We start from the raw sequence: 23,352 nt of genomic DNA, 5'->3' as shown, positions 1-23,352 counted from the left end.
CAGAAGGAAAAACAAATACGAAGCCCTTTACTCAATGAATAATTACTTAACAGTTTTGAAAAACAGAAGGGAGGCTTGTGAGGTCAGAACGGAATGACCAAGCAGGAGTATAGCATGAGATAAGGTCAGGGAGGTGGGGTGGGGGTGGTGGGGGCATAGGCCATTGTAAGGATTGTAGCTTTTCACTTTGGGTGCATGAGTAGCTATTGATGGATTACAACCTAAGGATGTTTAGCAAGACAGCACCAGCTCCTATCCTGGCAGTTTTTACTGCTACTTAGATAACAGGAAGGAGTCTGGATGAGAAGGTGGATTCTTCCTTCTGCCCGCAAGTTCCAAATGAATGGGCTGTTGGAGTTGTGTTCCTTGCCTCAGTTAATGGCCTGATAGCCAGCAGTACTAGCCAGAACTCAATGAGTGTTACGGATTTTTCCTTCTCTACTCACCTGAGTAAGGTGAGTGAATTTTTTCTTCTAATTAATTTTTTTTCAAATATGTCCTCTTCTCTTTGTCCTTATTTCATCTAGATAATCCAGGTTCTTTTCACTTTTCTTCTGGGTTGTTCAAATAGCCTATTTATTATTCCCTTGCCTTTGGCCCAGTCCTATCTAATTTACCTATACACCATTGTTTTTCAAAATTACAATCTATTAACTGGTCATTAAATCATTTGAAAGAGTCACAACTCAGTTTTTAACAATGAAATGGCCACTATCACAACTTTTGGTCAATACCGTATTGGAGATCCTAGCCAGTGCAGTAAGGCAAGATAAAGAAATAAAACAGAAACTTTTGATATGAAGAAATAAAACTGTCATTATTTGAGGGAAACATAAGTGAATATGTAGAGAATCCTAAAGCTTTTTTTTTAAATATAATAAAATATAAAATAGAGCGATAGTTGGAATAGATATTATACATATTTGAGTGTACACAAATGTGTATGAATATACCAGGTCACCATGTCAAATTAAGAGTCACTGTCAAGTAAGCTTGGAATACCACTACTGTGTATAGCTGCCAGAATGAACCTTCTGAAATGCAACCTGATCATGTCACCCACTACTTATAATTCTTCACTGAGCTCTTGCTGCACATTCTTTAATAAATGATGCTTTTCATAACTTGGCCCTGTCTGTATTTCTAGACTTATCTCTTAGAGTTCCCAACATCCATGGCACTTTCCATGGCTTCTAGACCTGTTTCCTTAGTCTGAACCCTGACATCTTCTTCCCTAACCACATCTCATCCCTTTTCTGCCCATCTGACCCCCGATTGTCCTTCAAGTCCAAGTTGAAGCATCACCTCCCCTTAGAAGCCTTCTTAAATCTCTAGCCACTACTACAATCCCCTGCAAATAGAAATGAGCCACTGCTCCTTTGTGAATGTACCACGCCCCATTAGAATCCTTATTTCTCCATCAGTATTAACCCCGCCCTGCCCATGTATATTACAAGGTCAGGCAAGGCAGAGGCTGGGTGTCATTCAGCATTTTCTTCCAGCACCAAACATAGGAATGGAGTAAGCCCTTGCATGTCAGATTAAATTGAAAATGCTTTACAATTCTAATATGGGTTTTATTATCATCAGTATATCAGTTTTTTTACTGTACTATATTACAGGATTATATTTAAAGAATTAAACTCTGATACGTAGGCAACTAATTCTCTACGAAGAAACAATAAGTACAAATCCACCCATATTCTATGACTATCTTCATTTCTGTGTGAAAATTTCCGTGGCCCTGTGTCAATTCTGTTGAAAGGGGTGTTTAATTTTATATTCTAGCTTCCCAGTTCTGGTGATCTATGGAGCATTCACATGGACTTTGACACCAAACGGCTGGACCCCTGGGAACGAATTATACCCACCTTCAAGTATAGCCGAGACATTCCTTTTTTTGAAATGCTTGTCCCCACTGCTGACACAGTGCGCTTTGGGTATCTAATGGAAAAGCTACTGGCAGTCAAGCATTCAGTTCTGTTTACCGGAATAACTGGAGTTGGCAAGGTAGGAGGCCTCCATCAAACTAGGTCCATCCAAAGTGAGGGTATGATGGGCTTAGGATGCTAAGCCCTATAAATAATACCTTGTTTCTAAGGGAGTTTCTTTTGAATTCTGATTGGTTTTTCAGGAATAATGTAAGTATGCTGAATCTATATCAACTCCACAGTTTACCACTTTCTGAATAAATCCTTGGAGTCAATAATATGTAAACCAGAGGACCCTGTGGACCAGTCTTTTGTGTTTGGGGGCTCTTGTGTTGTGTCCTGTAGAATTTCTAGGGCACAGGTTAGGGTGGAAATGGATCAAGGCAGTTTGTGTGCCCAGGGGACTATGGGTGAAGGTCAGTGTCCTTCCTGCCCATTTACTTCTCCCTGACACAGCGATGGTGTTTAGAAGTATAGAGGAAAATGCTGATTCTTTGGTCTTCTTGATTTGGGAGGAATCCAAACAGAGACTCACTGTTTCCCCTCTAAATTATTTCTAAGTTTTTAACTCTTGATAACAAATTGACTTGGCTAGTAACCCACTTGGATTTGGGTATGAAACAAAAATGAAAACTCTTGCTGAGATAGGGCTGATTAGAATATTTTTTTGGCTCTGATAAATATAAATAAATGGAATCTCTAGGGAGAGAAAGGCAGACATTTCAGTCTGGCTTTAACCTCTCTCCTTTCATCTAGTTTGTTACTCATTGTACTGGATTATTACTGATACAGATGATTGAAAGGTATTATACTAAATGCAAAATCAATTAACACGTTTTTTAAATTTAAAGTCTGTTATTGCAAAAGGACTGCTAAATAGAATTCAAGAATCAGCTGGCTATGTTCCTGTTTATTTAAATTTTTCTGCTCAAACTTCATCTGCAAGAACACAAGAGATCATTGAGTCAAAACTGGAAAGGAAAAGGAAAAATGTTCTAGGTAAGAATTATTATTGCCATTTGTCTCACACGAATTATTTATTGAGCTAATCAGTCACAAAAACAGTGCATGTGAAATTACAATTAGATGTTTTCTTTGCTGGATTTATGTAAAGTTAATTCTGTTAATGGTAGTCTTTCCTGTGCTGTATAGCTAAATGTCTTACTGTTAGCAAACCAGTAGTTTATTTCTATCATCATCTTCAACTCAGAACATCCTCAGTCTCTTGTCTCTTCAAGGCTCTCGCTCTCTCCATTGATGCTCTGCTTTCAAACTACATTGCTTTCCCTTTATTTAAAATAAAGAGGAGTTTCCTGGTGGCTCAGTGGGTTAAGGATCCAGCTTTGTCACTGCTGTGGCTGGTTCAGGTTACTGCTGTGGCAAGGGTTGGATCCCTAGCCTAGGAACTTCCACATGCCATGGGCATGGCCACAATTAATTAATTAATTCATTAAAATAAAAAATAAACCTCCTTATATCTGGTACATTGGGTTATCTGAACTCAGTAAGGAATAAGCAGGTGTTTCCTTCACTCAGCTCTGTCGGCCAGGCTGTGTGGAATCTCCCTCCCCCTTCCTTGGTAACGTATAGATAAATAGCTGAGCTCTCTGGTCACTTCCCATTATTTTGAGCCTGATCCCATGTAAAGCTTCGATCCTATTCCCAGTTTAGAGCTCTTCCTTTCCTCTCTTGTAAGCCAGCTTTGTGGCTGGAGGTGCTGGAGGTGGAGAGGGGCATGGGTGTGCTTTTGCTCTTTCCATGCCACCCCCGCCCCCAGGAGGCTCTACTGTAGCAAGATGGGATGAGAAAGGAAGGACAAGGATCTCCCTAACTGAAGTTTAGATGAGCCTCTATGTGGATTGCCCCTGCTTCTCTGCTGGCCTGCTGGCTGTCCACACTCTGTGCCGCAGGCTCTCTGATGGACTCGCGAAAGAATTGTGCACAGGACAAGCATTGGCCTCCCCATTGGAAGGTTTCCTGATGTTGGAAATCAGGGTCTCAGCCCCGACTCTGTCCCCCAGCCTCTTACTTCTGGGGTCCACCTGCCCAGCCCACTGCCCTCCTGGATAGAGTACTGGGCAGAGCTCAATCTCAGCTGCCTCCTCCCAGGTTGCTCCTCATCTCATGGGCCCTGTCACACCAGCTGCTTGACTAGCCCCTCTCTGTTCCCCTTTTCCTGCTCAGGTAGATGCAGGGCAATGAGTGCCAGTCTTTCTGGTGGGAGCCCCAAATTTTTGAGAATGAGACCCATATTTTTAGGAATGATTCTCTTAGAGCCCCTCCCCATACCATGACCTGCTAAAAGCCCAGAAGATGAGGTAGGGCACCAAGTGTGCCTCATTCTCTTTGGAATTGTCAAGTGCCAGATGCCAGCATGGGTGGAGTCCCATCCTCAGCCTAAGTTGTTCTCTTGTCTCTGTTATCCCTCTTTTTTTCTGAATGTACATATCGATTGTCTTTAAGTTAAATATGGCATTGTACAGCTCCACTGCACCAGATGTCCCTTTGATACAATAGGATGCTTTTGACTCTCCAGCCCTGTTTTGGTGGGATGGTGTTCATGTAAGGAAACTTTGGGGATTCTTCCCAAAAAGTGAAAAAGAAAGGACCTTCCTCACCCCATGCCCAAGCCACTCGGTTGGTGAAGGCAGTGGGAGCAGCTGGGCTTGAGGGAGGTCAAATGCCAGCTGAGGAGCGGGCATCCTCCTGCACCACAGAGTGAGGGTGAGGGACCAGCTGACTAGGCAGGCATCCTGCCCAGGTCCACAGCTCCCTGCAGGGGCCTGGCCGGGGCCATGGAGTGGTCTCTCCTCCTCGAGGCAGGACTCTGCTGGGACCCTTCTCAGTCTGTAGAGAACTGAGCTCATTATGACCTCTCTGGGGTTCACTGAGTCCGAAGCCTTACCTCAGCTTTATCTTACACTCATCAAGGGCAAATTGTAGTTCTTAAATTCATTTTATTTCCTCAGGGGCACCAGGACATAAGCGAGTTGTGATTTTTGTTGATGATTTAAACATGCCCAGACTGGACCGCTACGGCTCTCAGCCGCCCATCGAATTACTTCGGCAGTATCAGGATTTTGGTGGATTTTATGACAGAAACAAACTCTTTTGGAAAGACATACAGGTTACTTTAGGTTTTAAATTATATCGCCTCTTTCAATGTATATGGCAAGGAAATATGGTGTATTCATTTGCTAGGCTGCCATGGCAAACTACCACAGACAGGATGACTCAAACTATAGAAATTTGTTTTCTCACAATTCTAGAAGCTGGAAGTCCAAGATCAGGATGTCTATAGGTTTGGTTTATTCTGAGGCCTCTCTCCTTGGCTCACAGATGGCTGTATTCTCCCTATGTTTTCTCATTTATTGCCTCTGTATCCATCTGTGTCCACATGTGTAACTCAGTTCATGCAGTCGTATTGGGTTATTGCCATGTTTGATTCCTGAAATCCAGACAAGTGAGACAGTCCCAGCCTTCTGGAGGGCTTGGCTTTGGAGGATGGATGAACATGTGTTTATAACGCAGGGTGAGGAGTTCCCATGGTGGCTCAGTGGTAACAAAGCCAAATAGTATCCATGAGGACGTGGGTTTGATCCCTGGCCTCAGTCAGCAGGTTAGGATCCAGCGTTGCCGTGAGCTGCCAATAAGGTCTCAGATGTGGCTCAGGTCCCTCATTGCTGTGGCTGTGGTGTAGGCCGGCAGCTGCAGCTCCAATTCGACCGCTAGCCTGGGAACCTTCATATGCCGCAGGTGTGGCCTTAAAAAAAAAAATTGTAATAATAATGCAGGGTGAGAAGTGGAGAGAGATGGAGGGAGGTGGGGGTGGGCACCAGGCTGATGGTGCGAGAATGCGAGAATCTTCCCCAGAAGAGGTGATGTCAGAACAGGAGCGTGCAGGCAGCACAGGGCAAAGCAAGGAAAGGGAGGTATTCACATCTCAAAGCGAGTCACGTGGAACCCCATGAGGGTGTGCAGTGGGAGCACCAAAGCAGCAGCAGCAGGAAATGCAGAGGTCAGCCCGCCCCAGGGGCCACGATGAGGAATGTGGATCTATCCTCTAAGTGATGGAGAGCCTCCGAAGGCTGTAGAAAGATCCCCTTGGCTGCAGGGGCGGTGTGGACTAGAAAGGAGGCAAGACCAGACACAACTGCTATGTGATGTATTAACCAGTTGAAAATGTTAGCACCAGAGGCTCACAGGAACCTAACTCTGTATTTCCCCCTAGGAGCAGTGACTCAAAGAGCTATTAATTCAGTGTTCTTGGCTATTTTATAGAACATAACTACCTCGCATATAAGAATTAACTATACTTAGTATTTGTTGAATGACTATATTTTAACCTTCAATACAAATTCTTACAATTTATTTTTTGGCCACACCCATGGCATTTGAAAGTTCCCAGACATCTAAAGGAAGCTGAGCTTCATCTGTGACCTATGCCACAGTTATGGCAATGCCGGATCTGGATGGAAGCAGTAACACCACAGAGACAAGCCAGATCCTTAACCCACTGCACCACAGTGTGAACTTCAAACCCTTACAATTTTTTAAAATTTAATTTTTACATAAGCGTGTTTGTATAAGGTAGACGAGTTAGCTGAGTGACCTTGGGCAACTTGCTTGACCATCTGGGGCCTTGAATTTTTTTCTTCTATGACGTGGAGGTATCAACAGCGATCTCTTGAGGAGGTTGTAAGGATTAAGTCAGATAATGTGTAGGGAGATATAACACAGTGTTGTCCTGTGTGTGGCAGGGCCTCCTAAAACGCTGGTTCTGAGTCCTGCCACTGGGGTGGGCAGAGTCCATGTCCTTCTCTGCTGGGTGACCCAAGTGGATTTCTCTCCACTTAGGATGTAACGATCCTATCAGCGTGTGCACCCCCGGGCGGTGGCCGCAACCCCGTGACCCCCCGCTTCATCCGACACTTCAGCATGCTGTGCCTGCCGATGCCCTCGGAGCACAGTCTGAAACAGATTTTTCAGGTGAGTGTGGATTTAAACTTGGGCAAGAGGGGAAAAAGAAAACGTATTTGTCTCAAGATTCCCACAATCAGAACAGTCTATTGTGTTTCTCGGGAACCCATCCATCCTTTCCCAAGCAGAAACCGAGTAATTGCAGGGGCATCTAGGCAGTAGCTGATTGGCATTGGCATCACGGCTGACAGGCACTTGTGCCTGTGGTCTCAGAGGCAGTTTTAGGAAAACAGAAAGATTGTCAGAACGCTGCTCCTGCCTCTAAGGAAGACTGTATCTCCAGCCCTTTACTCTCAGCAGATCTCATCCCTACCCAGCCCCTTGCCTCCGTGCTCATCTCCTCCCTGACTGCCACATCAGTGTCCCCTGGCCCACCAAACGCCACCTGCCCATAACCCCTATAGCCCAGCAAACACCAGCACTCAACACACCTAACCCAGAGTTCGTCACCGCTGCTGCCACCACCACTCCCAACCAAAACAGGCACCCCTATTTCTTCCACCTGTATAGGCTTCCCATGGGGCCACTTTATCATCCTTTCAGTGGGGGAAATAACTGTGTCAGCCAGAGTAAGGGCTCAGCAGAAGTGTTCAGTAAGTGTGAGGCATTATTCTGAATAAAACCATAAGAGCACATGAAGCAGCGTGACCAGAGCAGGCATGTCCTAACCAGCCAGCAAAGACGCTCAGAGGAGACAGGCTGAGCTGAGTCCTGGAGAATGGAAACTGACAGAGAGAAAGAGATACACGGCCGATTGCCACCACAGAGGCAGGACATGGTGATGTGGGTGTCCAGGTAGGATAAGCAGGTGGCTGGTCTGGAGGAGCTGACTTTGGGGGCCATCACCCCAGAGCCAAAGAGGGCCAGTGAAGTGAGCCTCTGCACTGACCCGTGTCAGCCTCGCCTTCCAACATGGCCCTCATAGAGGAGAGAAAGGACCAGAAACCACATGTACACCACAGTCAGTACATGGAAAGCGGTTTTCGTATTTCAATAACTAACATCCACAGAAAATTATGTTTAATAAAGTTGAAGTAATTCCCATAAGCCCTTTAAGATCTAATGCCAAAAGGATATATAAGAACTGCTGTAGGGAGTTCCCACTGTGGCGCAGGAGGTTAAGTATCAGCATTGTCTCTGGGTGGCATGGGTTCAATCCCCAGCCCAGCGCAGTGGGTTAAAGGATCCAGCATTGCCACCACTGCAGCCTAGGTCACAGGTGTGGCTTGGATTCATTCCCTGGCCCAGAAACTTCCATATGCTATGGGTGCAGCCATTAAAAACAAACAAACAAAAAGCACAACAACAACAAAAAAACCTGCCACATTTAGATAGTTCTGTTTTTAGCCTTTTGAGGAACCTCACACCAGGAATTCTATAGGAATTCTGGCTCTATCTTGTATGCATATTCTTACTAGAATCTTTTCAAATTTGCCAAATACATCATGTAAGCCAGACTTTTATATAGAATACCAGGTTATGCTCCTCAGTAAACTCTTTAATAATATGCTAATCTTAATTTATGAATATCAGTTTAGTAACCCTTCATTCATTCATTAAAGAAATATTTGTGGGGCATCTACAATGTTCCAGACAGTGGTGAATCATTTTAAATAAAACAGATGCCACCCTTGTCCTCATGGAGCTTGTACCATAGAGACAGATGATAAACAGATAATAAATATATATATATATATAACTATAAATATTACTATGTACATAACTATTTGTTCCCATATAACTATTTGTATATATTATATATATAAAATATTTGTATTAGTATATGTGTGATGGAGAATAAACAGTCTGGGATTTTTTCATTTTATATATATATATATAAATTTTTCTATTTTATAGGTATTGGGATGGTCCTACTCAAAATGAGGCCCATAAAGGAGAATGTTAAATTCATGTTGGGGACCCAGGAGGACAATGCCTCAAAGAGATAGTCCTCATGAGCTGCTCTTAAAAATAATGTTCAACAGGAGGCTAACTGAAAACAAATACTTTGGTTTATTTCAAAATATGTCACATCTGAGCCCCAAGTCTAAAATCACAAGGACTGACTTGAAAGTACTGATATGCATTCTGGTGGCTTCTCCCAAGAATAAATCTATGGCTATGGGAACTTATCTATTTAAAAATCTGTAATGATTTTCCCAAGCAAGAAGGGGTAGAAGGCTAACTAATCAATGTGTACATTCAAACTGTGGCAAGTTGTATGAGAGAGGCTGATGGAAGGACTTATCATACAAAGACTGGATAGTCAGGGAAGGTCTCTCTCAACATGTGATGTCCAGCACGAAGGATGAGAACGTGTGTGTGAAGCAGCCATATGGGAATGGGTCCTGGGAGAGGGAGCAGCACTGCTGAGACCCTGATGCAGGAGAGCATGGACATGGGTGGTGAGGCCAGGGAGGGAGGGTAAGGAGAGGAGGCTGGATGGGCAGATCCTCTGGGTGGGGGTTGGGACAGGGTCTGGTTTCCATGATTAAAGGTGACAGGAGGGAGACGATTGTGGAAATGGAGAGGCCAGCGAGTGAAGGAGGGAGTGAAGAATGAAAAAGAGTAGGGGTAACGTCAGGGGGAACAGAAGGAAGCAGACAGATTCAAGAAAAGTATTCTCTGCTGTGGCGCAGTGAGTTAATGATCCAGCTTGTCTCTGTGGCCGCACTAGTTCAATCCCCGGGCCCATGGGCTAAAAATCTGGCATTGCCACAGCTGCACTCAGATTCCATCCCTGGTCCGGGAACTTTCCTATGTCGCCAGTGCAGCTGAAAAAGAAAGAAAAATATTCAAGATTGACTATGGGGGACAGAGAAAGGCAGATGTCCCAAGAGGCTCCGAGTTCCTGATCTGAGTTGGGGGTGGGGCCACATCCTAAGGTGGGGAAGCTGAAGGCTGGGGAGTTTGTAGTTACCAGTAAATTGCACTCCATATATGAAGATGCAAGGCTATGGAGGTGTTGGTCATTCGCCCTTGAAAATCAGAGAGCGGACTTCAGCTCGTTTCCAGATACATTTGAGCACTCCAAGGAGACCCTCTGGAACCGCAGAGGGCAGAGGATGAAATTACTTGAGGTGGGTTCATGGTAAGTTCACTAGTCAGCTGTGACTGCTGCTCAGACGTCACCAGACAATCACAGAAGGCAGGAGTGAGAACATATGAAAAGAAGAGGGTTTGGGAGAGTTTTTGTTTGTTTTTATTAAAGCATAATTGATTTACAATATTATGGTAGTTTCTGGTGTATACCAAAATGATTCAGTTGTATATCATTCCTTTTCATCTTTTTTTTTTTTTTTTCCCTTTTCTTGGGCCACACTCGCAAGCATATGGAGGTTCCCAGGCTAGGGATCTAATCGGAGCTGTAGCCCCCGGCCTACACCACAGCCACAGCAATGCTGGATCCTTAACCCACTGCTCAAGGCCAGGGATCGAACCCGCAACCTCATGGTTCCTAGTCGGATTCGTTAACCACTGAGCCACGACAGGAACTCCCTCATCTTATTATCCATTATGGTTTGTCACAGGATACTGAGTATGGTTTCCTGTACTCTATAGTAGGACCTTGTTGTTTATCTAATTTATATACAGTAGTTTGTATCTGCTAATCCCAAACACCTAATTTATCCCTCCCCCAGAGAAAAAGAGTTTTAATATTCATGGGTCCTTGCTTTGGAGTTTGGTTTTCTACTTATTATTTTTTAAAGTGTCATCAGATCTGGAGTATTTAAAGATAAATTTTGGTTAAAAAAAAATCTAATCCTCTCGTATTATATTTCTGGTTCTAGGCCATCTTAAATGGCTTCCTGAATGATTTTACACCAGCTGTAAAGCAAACTGCATCCAACATTGTGGAAGCCTCAGTTGAGATCTATAACAGGATGAGCATTGATCTTTTGCCAACACCGGCCAAGTCTCATTACGTCTTTAACCTGAGGGATCTATCCAAATGTGTGCAAGGTAGTGGATGAGCCCCTGCTTTCTGGCTTGCACCCTCCTTCCATTTTCGTTGACCCCCAGATCTCTCAGTAGAAGTGTAAGTGTTTGGGTATCTTAGACTTGCCTGGAAATCCCATTACACATCCTTGTTCAAGTTACCCTCCTCCCCCACCCCAGGCTGACTATTTCACAGCTCCCCTCTAACCACCCTCCCATTTCTCACTCCCAGCTGGTGCCCTGGCTTCTTTTTCACTGAAGAAAATAGAAGCAATAAAACCAGAAGGTCCTCCTCTTCCAAATCTCCCAGACAACCTGCAGCTGCCTTCCCTCCTACTGCCTCCCCCCACCCCACACACTCCATCATGTGTCAGTGGTCCCCCTGGTACCCAACCCCCTCCTACTCCTGCCTACTCAAGGATTGTGCTCTTATAGTTCCCTCTTCTATATTGTCAATGCTTCCTCTTCTATCAGATCATTCCTAACAGCATAAAAATCTGCTATAATATCTCCCATCTTAAAAGCAATTCTCTTTTTGCCTCATGACCCCCTTCTGCTACTCTCCCCATTTTCACTGATAATGTGCCCCAGTTTTGCTTTTAGAAAATGAGGTCACATTATTATATAAGTATATTCACTGGGGAACCATCCATTTCAGGCCGTGTGGGGATACAATTGGACTTAAGGGTGTTCTAATTAATTGAACTATTACTAGATATTCCACAAATAGAGAATTTTTCTTTTTTCCTATCCTTAAAAAAACAGGTATCCTCCAATGTGATCCAGGAACAATAAGAGAAGAAATACAGATATTTAGACTCTTTTGCCATGAATGTCAAAGAGTTTTCCATGACCGTTTGATTAATAACGAAGACAAGCACTATTTCCATGCTATTTTGACAGAAATGGCCAGTAAATATCAATCTTTATTAATCTTTATTTAGCTGTTCTTTTCTAATTTAGTAGAAAAGAAGTTTGATTTCTAATCCTAGCCATTAGACCATGAGGGAGATGCAATTTGGTTTCCAAAATGAGCGAAATGAATTGTAATCATTCATGGGTAAAAGTTTTTTCTTTGATGACCCAAATATATAAAAATATATGAAATACTACAAAAAATCATTTCATTAGAATTCAAGGAAGGTCAATATTCTTAGTTTGTATATAATTTTAAGTAGAGGAAAGAAAGTAGAAAAATAGCATTTTGTCTGATAACAAGCAAAGATATTTCTAAAGTACTTATTTATCAATATGCATTTGATTATTATTTAGTTAAATGTCTATTAATGTTAAATATTCTTAGGGGGGTTTTTTTGGTGGTTTTTTTTTTTTTGGCTTTTTGGCTTTTCAAGGCTGCACCTGTGGCATATGGAGGTTCCCAGGCTAGGGGTCTAATCGGAGCTGCAGCCGCTGGTCTACACCACAGCCACAGCAAAATATGGGATCTGAGCTGCATCTGCGACCTACACCACAGCTCATGGCAACACTGGATCCTCAACCCACTGAGTGAGGCCAGGGATCAAACCCTCAATCTCATGGTTCCCAGTTGGATTCGTTTCCACTGTGCCATGACAGGAACTCCAATAATAAATATTCTTAATCTTAAATCTGATAGATTATCAACCAAACTAAAATGGTATGGTATTAACATGGCTTTCTCTCAGTTTCATGTGTACTAATTAGGCTTCTAAGTAAAATAACTGCTGTTATTATTCTGTATATCTTATTAATATCCTGCATTCAAGCTTATCACTACACTAAAAATTGATTTTTTTTTTTTTTGACTAGACAAGCATTTTGGAATTGCAATAGGCCTGGAATATTTTTTGACTAGGCCCATCATATTTGGAGATTTCATTAAGGTAAGTATGTTGTATTGATTTGGGTACATTTGAAGATTATAAAGTATTTACTGTTTTCTAGTTCAAGTACATAATCTGCAGGAGCCTTGCCCTTGTAAAGATTAAAGATCAAGACCAGAGGTCAGCAAACGATGGCCCATGATTGAATCCATGCACCGCTCATTTTTGTAAATAAAGTTCTATAGGGACTCAACCACCACCCATTTGACTGTGTCGTATTATATGGTTGCTTTCTAATCACCAGAGTGATCAGGCAGAGTGGAGTAGTAGCAACAGAAACTATATGACCTGAAGAGCCTGAAATATTTACTATAATGCCCTTTAGAGAAAAAAGTTGCTGACTTCTGATCTAGTTACATTCATTTTGATAATAGTTTCAACCAGAGACCCATCAGGTATTCAATTTGGAAGGAAGCAGAGAGGTTTAGTCTCTTAACTCAGGACTAGAATCCCCTGACTAGAAACCATGTAGCACTTCAGCCTCTGCTGAGATATTTCCAGTGATGGGAGGCCAGTTAATTAGCAGTGCTGCCTTCTTCATTCCAGGGTAGCTCTAATTAGTGGCAAAATTTTCCTTGTATTAAGTTCCTCAGGTCTGTCCCCCCAATAACATCTATACTTAGGCCCTAGTTTTACCTTCCAGACCTACCTAGAATAGACTTATTCTAGATGAATAACCTTATTCTAGGTTAAAAGACTTCCATCTAACCATCCTACCTATGTTACATATAGCCATCTTGTTTTTACCAAGTTGACTCTTATTTGGGTGTAGCATTCCTAATGTCTCTGAGAGGGCATGGTCCACGGCTGTTTCGTTCACCCTAAATGCCCCGTTTCCTGCACAGAAGTTAAGAACAGACCCTCAGTCAATCCTGTTTGAACACATGAATGGACTTTATATTATGCATGTGCAATACCTCCCTTTTCTGGTAACCCCTGACAACTGAAAAAAGAAAAAAGGTAAACAGTTTATTTATATGAAATATATCTACTTAAATATATTCTTAAAAGCAAAGTTCAAAGTTTGTTTTCAGATGGTGAGCATATATCCTGGGGCGCGGGAACGACTTGGCCACACCCATGTCCTAGGGAAGTTCCCAGGTCAGGAATCAAAGCTGTATCAAAGCAGTGACTGGAGCTGAATCTTTAACCCACTGTGCCGCAAGAGAACTATTAGTGTGTTTCTAATAATATTATCAAATGGGGGAAGGAAGCAAAAAGAACAAGCAAAAATGGACTCTTATTCCATTGCCTGTGTGTATTTTAATTAACAGTTTTAAAAGAAGATGTCCCGAGGCAGTTGTTATGGCACAGACAAGGCATTATCAATAGGTCCAAATAGGGACTCAGTTCCCTACAGTTTATACCAAATATCATTCTCAATTATTTGTTTAATTAAATGATTGCTGTGTAAAAACTGCAGATAGTCCTGGCATGATTTTTGTATAACCATCACAGTCTGCCATACATAATTTTCAGCCATTTCATTTTTCTATCAACAGCCTAAGAGCAAAAGTATGGAACCAGAGTAAGTTAAAGTGAGAAAAATTTAAAAACTATTTCTGAGCTTCTGTGTGAATTTTATTGCAAAGATTATTGAAATCCCAGTGTACTGCTTAAAGAGGTTGAATTAAATAGACTTTTCAGTTAGCCATGAAAATCTGAGTTGCTTTAATCCCATCTCCTTCATTTTAATGCCCTGCTAACATATGTAAGCAAATGATTACATAGAAATGTAGATAAAATAATGTTCCCTCCTAAGGTTATGTATATTATATATATATTTATATATCAGAATTGATCCAACTTGGTTCTTCTCCAAAAAATCATAGTTTGGAGCAGATAAGGCTGATCGGATTTATGATGACATGCCTGATATGGAGAAAATCGCAAATGTTCTACAGGACTATCTTGATGATTATAACCTTATAAACCCTAAAGAAGTAAAGCTGGTGTTCTTCCAGGATGCTATAGAACATGTTTCAAGGTATAGTGCCGTAAAGTGTCTGATAATACATTGATCTAATTTCTTTATATTGATGGTAAAGATTAAGTTGTGCAGAATTCTTTAAACAGATTGCTAGATGGACAAAGGTCTATTAGCAAATCTTGCTATAATTTGAAAGGGTTTTTTGATACATTAAATATATGGCATGGATTTTCTATGGAATCTTTTTTTTTTGTGCTAAATATTAGCAATTTGCTTTTGTTTTTGAAAATGTCCTATCTCATTACAAAAAAAAAAAATCTAAGGTAGTTTCAGAGATGTATAGTATAACCAGGCTGATCCACATACATGCCTGAAGAGATAGAGGGTTCAAGCTTATAGCAAAACAAGTTGAATGCAAGGATTAGAGATTCCATCTGCTCATGGGTCTGACTCATACATCGCAAGTGTCCCTTGTGGGTCCTCCCTGACACCTAGGTATCCTGCCTGAAGATCTGCAGTCCTTGGGCACACACAGCTTTTTGAAGTGGCTCGTGTCCTGTTGAATAATTCTTAAATTGTTACAATGTGTTAAAATAACCCTCCAAGAGTAAGTCAGAAGCTGCCTCTGTGACTTCTGTGCTTGTTTCATCCTGTGGAGCAGTAGTGATAATAATGGCACTGACTGTGAACATAAACCGTGATGTGAAGTATCTCATTTAACTCTTAACATCTCTCTATGGCTCAGGGTCATAATCTCTATAAGGGTCAGAGAATGTTCCAGTGAGTGCCCTCTCACCACATAATAAACGCTATACTCTGGAGCTTCATTTTTTTCATTATCTCTCATGCTCCCAGCCATTCTCTCTGTCTGGGTCTCTCACTCACTTGCACCTGGCCCACCTCTGCTTCCCTGTGGATTCCACTGTCTCTCCAGCAAGGCAGCATCAGAGTGTTGGAGCTCAAGGCTCCAAAGGCTTGTGCTGCCGAGACCAGCTCAGCAGGATGGGGCTGAAGAACGGGTGCTGTGAAACTTAAGGAAAAAAGTTAACATAAAACAAGACACAGAGACATTTATCTTAAGTAAAGGTGGGAACTGGGGGACTCAAGGTCTCAGGGACCAAGAGCACCACCTTAAGAAACCACACTGCTTTTATTGTGCTCTTTAGGTGAGATCAAGTGAGGAGGGGCTATGGGTGGAGGATATAGGTTTTTTTTTTTTTTTTTAAGTTATTTTAAAAGTCACATAGCCGGTTGCTGATTAAGCTTTTACTCCGATGTTTAGATGTTTAGGCATTTAACAATCATTAGCATTTGAGGAAGCTTGGCGTCAGCTATCTATGCATAGCATCTAGAGAATCACCATTGTGCTTCTGCAGAGGGCATGCCTATCTGCAGCAACCCTGCATGCCTGGTTTGCACCTCAGTTCTCCTTGCTAATGCACATCCTGCTAATGACCCCTCATAAACTCCTTGGGGCCATGAGGCTCCTCTTTTATTCTTAAGCGGACATAGCATGCTGTGCAAAGGCGTGCCAATCTGCACAGGTCCTGCGTGCCTAGACCAACGCATTAAGTCCTCATTCAGCTAACCCTATGGATAACTTATGCCTTTAGGTCTTTGTGCTTGAGCTTAAGTCATTTACCAGCACTGCGACTGATTTCCAGGCAGGAAGATGGGGTAAAGTAAAGCAGGACAAGATGGAGTTTTCAGCAAAGAGGCTAAGAAAATACTGTAGAAACATGTCTCGTGACATTGTGCCTTTGGAGAGAGAGAGAGAGCCAGACAGAAGCCAAATGTCCTTTCACAATGTAGTCTTAGAAGTCACTCGGCATCACATATACCATCCTCTGTCAGTCAAAGGCATTACACAGGCCCACCCAGATTCCCAAGACGGGATCAGAGACTGTTATCTCTTGATAGAGTCAAAGAGCAAGCAGGACCAGAAGTGTTTTTGTAGCCATTTTTGGACAACACCTGTCCCACAAAGAGATGAGGGGAATTGTCCCAAGCCCTCTAGCTCATGAGTGCTTTGATTCTAACTCTGCTGCAGATGCCTGCCCCCAAAATGGATCCCCTCTTTTTTACAACAGCCCTCCAAATGTTTGAAAATCATTACCAAGCTCCTCTCAGCTTTCCCTTCTCCAGGCTTGATTATCCCAGATCTTTCACTATCGTCTGTTAAGATTTATTTCCAGCCTTCAATGTACTGATCATTTTTCAGTGTTTCACTTAAAATGTGGTACCCAGATTTGATATAGTTTTCTGTGGAATAAGCAATGCAAAATGAGTGTGAGGGCAGGATTTCCCATGGCCCACCACCATGGCAAGATATTAACTGCTTTGTTTTCTTTGTCAACTACATCTTAACATTGGATCTCATTAAGACTGACAGATCTCCTGGATTTTCTTCCATAACCATAAGCGCACCAAGTCTTTCACCCTTCCTATACCTCTGCTATTTAATTAGCTCTAATTCAAGGATTTATGTCCCTCACAGCTCAAATGTCATAACATACAATGGTTCGTCATTGGGTTGTCAAGATACCACTTGCCTGCCATCTGTCCCCCTGCAAACATACCCACATGCTATGTCCTAACAACTTTTATTCCCATGGATCAGACAGGCCCTAAGCCTGAAAAGGGACAAAAAAAAATAACAGCAGAACTCTGGTCTAAGAAACTTCCTGAAGAATAGACCAGACCAGACGATAGGCAAAGTCAGTTTAATTGTATTTATAATCTTTCTTTTGTGAGAGGGAATCACCAGACTACTCAAGGTTTGCGTAAAATATTACAGAAGGAAATTACAAACCATTTGCAGAATGAGGGAAACTTGGTTTTCAAATGCACGAAGAACCACCTTGTGAATAACGATGTAGACGTGTCCTTTTTTTTTTTTTCCTAGAGAGGATCAATAGTTAGGCATTAGAAGAAACAAATTTCTCCTTGTAAGAGCTTTCAACCACCTACTGCTGATGAGCAACGAAATGGATTTCATTATGAACATGAGTTATTGGGCTAAATATTTAGTAATTTAGCAGATACTACATTTCCTTTTGTTAACATTCTAATTTTTTTGTTTGCATAGGATAACTGGATGAAAGCCTTCCTAACTCAGAAAAAAATTAAAAATTTACTTTAGAACCTGGGCTTTCTAAGGGCAGTTTATACCAGGCCTTACCTATTATATGCCCCTAAAGTCGTCACCACGCTTCAGGAATGGTGGAACAAATTTCTCTGTTAAAATATAGGCCAGTCTTTAGGGAACCATCTCTTGCCTACTACAGTAGAGAAAAAGGTAGTTTGGAGGATTTTGAATGGAAGAAGTTTTTTATCCATTGATATGTAAGTTGACAGAAAAAAAATGACAGTGGCAAATAGAATGGACAAGTCATTTGTTTCCAATAATCTCAGGTGGATATAAGAAATTACCATAACGTAAATGAAGCAAGGAAAGAGTAACATTTAAAGTTCAAGATGTTTATAATATTCAGTATCTCATCCACTGTAGCAGCCTTGTGTGTTACGGGAAAAAATACCAAAACATTATTACATCTCTACTCAGCCCTCAATTTTATTCTCTTGGAGGTAGCTGAAGAGAAATAACCAAACAGATGATATGATGTCTTCTGTTAGATGTACATTATGATAGAGACATAGCCGTGGAAATGGTACCTGCGGGTCTTATTTGCTCTAGGGGAGGAGTTAACAAAGGATCTATTGACTGGGAAAAAAGTGCAATGTGAGCGTTGTATGTTTTACTGGGAGAAAATGAGGACCATAGCCCAGTAGACATCCTCTCGGATAACTCCAGAGAACTGCTCTGAAGAGGCAGGGGAGGTCAGTATATAGACATATACACGATTTTAGTGAAGGGGAAATAAATGCAAGCACACACGTGGGCAGAAGGTTACTGCTAGTCTCAAGGAGCAGATGTCTCCAGAAATGATTTTAGTGCTTTTCTAGATAGAAGAGAAAATGAGCTCATAAAATCTTCTGAAAACATCTCACCACGTGAAGACCTGTTCTGCCAGTTTTGCCCCAGAGCACAGAGTGCCTCACTCCTGATTTCCACCCTGAGCTCCTGTCAGTGTGTGTTGAAGGTCAGTGACCACAGTGGCTAATGACTTCATTCTTTTAGAACCAGAGAGCAAGCAAGTTTTTCTTTAGGAGATCCTAGGGAAAGGAGCCACAACCCTCTTTGTCAAGGACCAGTAATAGAAATATTGTAGGCTCTGCAGCAGTCAGTCAACTGTCACAACTACAACTCTGCCATTGTAATGCAAAAGTAGCCACCATCACTCTGTGAATGAAGGAGCATGGCTGTGTTCCAACAAATTTTTTTTTTCCCCACTGTACAGCATGGGGACCAAGTTACTCTTACATGTATACATTTTTTTCCCCACCCTTTGTTCTGTTGCAATATAGATATCTAGACATAGTTCTTGATGCTACTCAGCAGGATCTCCATGTAAATCCATTCCAAGTTGTATCTGATAACCCCAATCTCCTGATCCCTCCCACTCCCTCCCTCTCCCATAAGGCAGCCACAAGGACTCTATTCTCCAAGCCCATGATTTTCTTTTCTGTGGAAAGGTTCATTTGTGCTGGATATTAGATTCCAGATATCATATGGTATTTGTCTTTGTCTTTCTGGCTCATTTCACTCAGTATGAGAGTCTCTAGTTCCATCCATGTTGCTGAAAATGGCATTATGTCATTCTTTTTTATGGATGAGTAGTATTCCACTGTGTATATATACCACCTCTTCTGAATCCAATCATCTGTTGATGGACATTTGGGTTATTTCCATGTCCTGGCTATTGTGAATAGTGCTGCAATGAACATGCGGGTGCATGTGTCTCTTTTAAGTAGAGTTTTGTCTGGATAGATGCCCAAGAGTGGGATTGCGGGGTCATATGGAAGTTCTATGTATAGATTTGTAAGGTATCTCCAAACTGTTCTCCATAGTGGCTGTACATTTTACGTTCCCACCAACAGTGCAGGAGAGTTCCCTTTTCTCCACAGCCCCTCCAGCACTTGTTATTTGTGGACTTACTAATGATGGCCATTCTGACTGGTGTGAGGTGGTATCTCATGGTAGTTTTGACCTGCATTTCTCTTATAATCAGCAATGTCGAGCATTTTTGCATGTGCTTGTTGGCCATCTGGCAAACAGTCTATTCAGGTCTTTTGCCCATTTTTCCATTAATTGATTGGCTTTTTTGCTGTTGCATTGTATAAGTTGTTTGTATATTCTAGAGATTTAGCCCTTGTCTGTTGAATCGTTTGAAACTATTTTCTCCCATTCTGTAAGTTGTCTTTTTGTTTTCTTTTGGGTTTCCTTTCCTGTGCAAAAGCTTTTCAGTTTGATGAGGTCCCATGGGTTTATTTTCGCTCTAATTTCTATTGCTTTGGGAGACTGACCTGAGAAAATATTCATGAGGTTGATGTCAGAGAGTGTTTTGCCTATGTTTTCTTCTAGGAGTTTGATGGTGTCCTATCGTATATTTAAGTCTTTCAGCCATTTGGAGTTTATTTTTGTGCATGGTGTGAGGGTGTGTTCTAGTTTCATTGCTTTGCATGCAGCTGTCCAGGTTTCCCAGCAATGCTTGCTGAATAGACTTTCTTTTTCCCATTTTATGTTCTTGCCTCCCTTGTCAAAGATTAATTGACCATAGGTGTCAGGGTTTATTTCCGGATTCTCTATTCTGTTCCATTGGTCTGTCTGTCTGTTTTGGTACCAATACCACACTGTTTTGATGACTGTGACTTTGTAGTATTTCTTGAAGTCTGGGAGAGTTATGCCTCCTGCTTGGTTTTTGTTTCTCAGGATTGCTTTGGCGATTCTGGGCCTTTTGTTGTTCCATATAAATGTTTGGATTGTTTGTTCTAGTTCTGTGAAAAATGTCCTGGGTAATTTGATAGGGATTGCATTGAATCTGTAGATTGCTTTGGGTAGCATGGCCATTTTCACAATATTGATTTTCCCAATCCAGGAACATGGAATATCTTTCCATTTCTTTACATCTTCTTTAATTTCTTTGATTAAAGTTTTATAGTTCTTGGCATATAAGTCCTTTACTTCCTTGGTCAGGTGTATTCCGAGGTATCTGATTTTGTGAGGTGCAATTTTAAAAGGTATCGTATTTTTGTATTCCTTTTCTAATATTTCATTGCTGGTATACAGAAATGCAACTGACTTCTGAATGTTAATCTTATATCCTGCTACTTTGCTGAATTTATTAATCAGTTCAAGTAGTTTTTGGGTTGAGTCCTTAGGGTTTTCTGTATATAGTATCATGTCATCTGCATACAGTGACAGTTTTATCTCTTCTCTTCCTATATGGATGCCTTTTATTTCTTTTTTTTGTCTAATTGCTGTGGCTAGGACTTCTAAAATTATGTTGAATAACAGTGGTGAGAGTAGGCATCCCTGTCTTGTTCCAGATTTGAGTGAGAAGACTTTCAGTTTTTCTCCATTAAGTATTATATTTGCTGTGGGTTTGCCATAAATGGCTTTGATCATGTTCAGAAATGTTCCCTCTATACCCACTTTGGCAAGAGTTTTGATCATGAATGGATGTTGGACTTTGTCAAATGCTTTTTCTGCAGCTATTGAGCCAATGAAATTTTATTTTTGGACACTAACATTGGAGTATCATGTGATTTTCAGATTTAAAATCTTACTCTTCTTTTTTTTTTTTTTTGTCAACCATTTAAAAATCTAAAAATCATTCTTAGCTCATAGGCCATAAGAATTTTTTTAAAATTGGTCTGTGGTGGAGTTCCTGTATGGCACAGTGGAAATGAATCTGACTAGTAACCACGAGGTGGTGGGTTTGATCCCTGGCCTTGCTCAGTGGGTTAAGGATCCGGCATTGCTGTGGCTGTGGTGTAGGCCGGCAGCTACTGCTCTAATTTGACCCCTAGCCTGGGAACCTCCATATGCCATGGTTGCAGCCCTAAAAAGCAAAAAACAAAACAAAACAAAAAAACAAAAAAAATCAGTCTGTGGGTAGATTTTGGCCCCGGGGCCACTGTTTGCTAACAAAACAGTGTTTTCAAGGCAGTCTGGGCAGTGAAACAGCAAAACTCGCCAAAGGGACAGGAGAGGGTGTGAAGCTGCAGAGGACAAATCTGAAAGTTTGATACTTATTTTGAAAGATCCTGAATAGTGACCTAGGAGACTGTGCTTTGTCCCAGAGGAGCAAGTTCCCTGTTCTAAAATCACACAACACAGCACCTGTCCCCTGCTACCAAAGACGATGGCACGTAAAAACCACTTCACAATTCTTCTGTAACACAGTTTTTTTTTTTTTTTCTTTTCCTACTGTACAGCAAGGGGATTAAGTTATCCTTACATGTATACATTATAATTACATTTTTTCCCCACCCTTTGTTCTGTTGCAACATGAGTATCTAGACAAAGTTCTCAATGCTACTCAGCAGGATCTCCTTATAAATCTATTCTAAGTTGCTGTAACACAGTTTTTAAGGCCTCTGGAAGTTGGTTGCTTCAATAATAGATGATTTGGTGAAAGTGTACTCAATTCCAGAGATAGTTAGAATGAGAAATGCCATGTTTGTCTCCTTTTTCATAATGTAATTTTACTTATAAAAATTCATATTACCCAGATCTTTTTTAATGATAGAGCCATTGCATAAGGAAGGCATCTTTATATTTCCTGCAAAGTAGAAATACATCTATTTTGTTTTCCTTTTAAAAAAAACTGATTAGTAATTATTATTTCTAATTATATACTAAATACATTCATTACAGAAAATGTGGAAAAACATTCATAATTCCACCTTCTCATCCAGAGACAACCATTGTTAAAGTTGTGCAGTGCTTTCAAATATATTTATAAGCATATATCATGGCTTTAACAGCCAGATGATGCCATCCTAACTTCTTTTCTAACTTATTTCAATGCAACCTCTTTTTTATTTCATGGTTTCTCTCTCATGATCTGAAAGGATTCTATTTACAGCTAGCTTTAAGGTTTGTGGGTTTGTTTGTTTGTTTTTGCCTTTTTAGGGCTGCACCCATGGCATATGGAAGTTCCCAGGCTAGGGGTCAAATCAGAGCTGTAGCTGCCAGCCTACACCACAGCCACAGCAACACAGGATCCGAGCTGTGTCTGCAACATATGTCAATGCCGGATCATTAACCCACTGAATAAGGCCAGGGATCGAACCCGCATCCTCATGGATACTAGTTGGTTTTGTTACCACTGAGCCACCATGGGAACTCCAAGGTTTGTTTTTTGATATTGTTAATGTGATAACAAAACCATGAAAAGTACTAAATGTTCATCACTAGGAAACTGGTTAAATATAGTATATCTATTTCTGTATTTACTAGCATGAGAACGTCCATATGGCATTATTTAGCAAAACAATCACACAAAAAAAATGTGGTGTAGAGTTTAATTCCATTTATGTAAATACATACATACAAGTCAAGAGACATCAATTTATTTATGAAGCACCTACTATGTGCTATGTACTGTTCCCATAGAGAACAGTGTAGCACCCAGGCCCTTGTGATGGATCTTACAAGTGGTAAAGGGTTAGCAGTAGTTTTGTTTTTTTTTTTTCCTAATCAGTTACAATGACTATATATTACTTTCATAACTAAAAATAATAATAAAGCCATTATCCTTTAAAAATATGTCTTATTTTTTTCCAAATGTCAGCATAGTGA

General features: G+C 41.2%; 1 protein-coding gene across 5 annotated transcripts in view; it reads left to right on the top strand.

Moving 5' to 3' along the window:
- DNAH6 (dynein axonemal heavy chain 6) overlaps positions 1 to 23,352 on the top strand; it is a 254,417-nt gene that overhangs the window by 125,475 nt on the left and 105,590 nt on the right. For all 5 annotated transcript variants that reach the window (XM_021087305.1, XM_021087306.1, XM_021087308.1 and 2 more), the window contains 8 exons: positions 1,789 to 2,010; positions 2,783 to 2,930; positions 4,901 to 5,058; positions 6,789 to 6,920; positions 10,703 to 10,874; positions 11,616 to 11,762; positions 12,639 to 12,712; positions 14,545 to 14,699. In XM_021087305.1, the coding sequence (XP_020942964.1) occupies positions 1,789 to 2,010; positions 2,783 to 2,930; positions 4,901 to 5,058; positions 6,789 to 6,920; positions 10,703 to 10,874; positions 11,616 to 11,762; positions 12,639 to 12,712; positions 14,545 to 14,699 (1,208 nt within the window). The remainder of the gene's footprint in view (positions 1 to 1,788; positions 2,011 to 2,782; positions 2,931 to 4,900; positions 5,059 to 6,788; positions 6,921 to 10,702; positions 10,875 to 11,615; positions 11,763 to 12,638; positions 12,713 to 14,544; positions 14,700 to 23,352) is intronic.

Source organism: Sus scrofa, chromosome 3 (genome assembly GCF_000003025.6).
Source record: "Sus scrofa isolate TJ Tabasco breed Duroc chromosome 3, Sscrofa11.1, whole genome shotgun sequence".
Taxonomy (NCBI): domain Eukaryota; kingdom Metazoa; phylum Chordata; class Mammalia; order Artiodactyla; family Suidae; genus Sus; species Sus scrofa.
The sequence above is the reverse complement of the archived record's forward strand: the minus strand, read 5'-3'. Positions and strand labels throughout refer to the sequence as shown.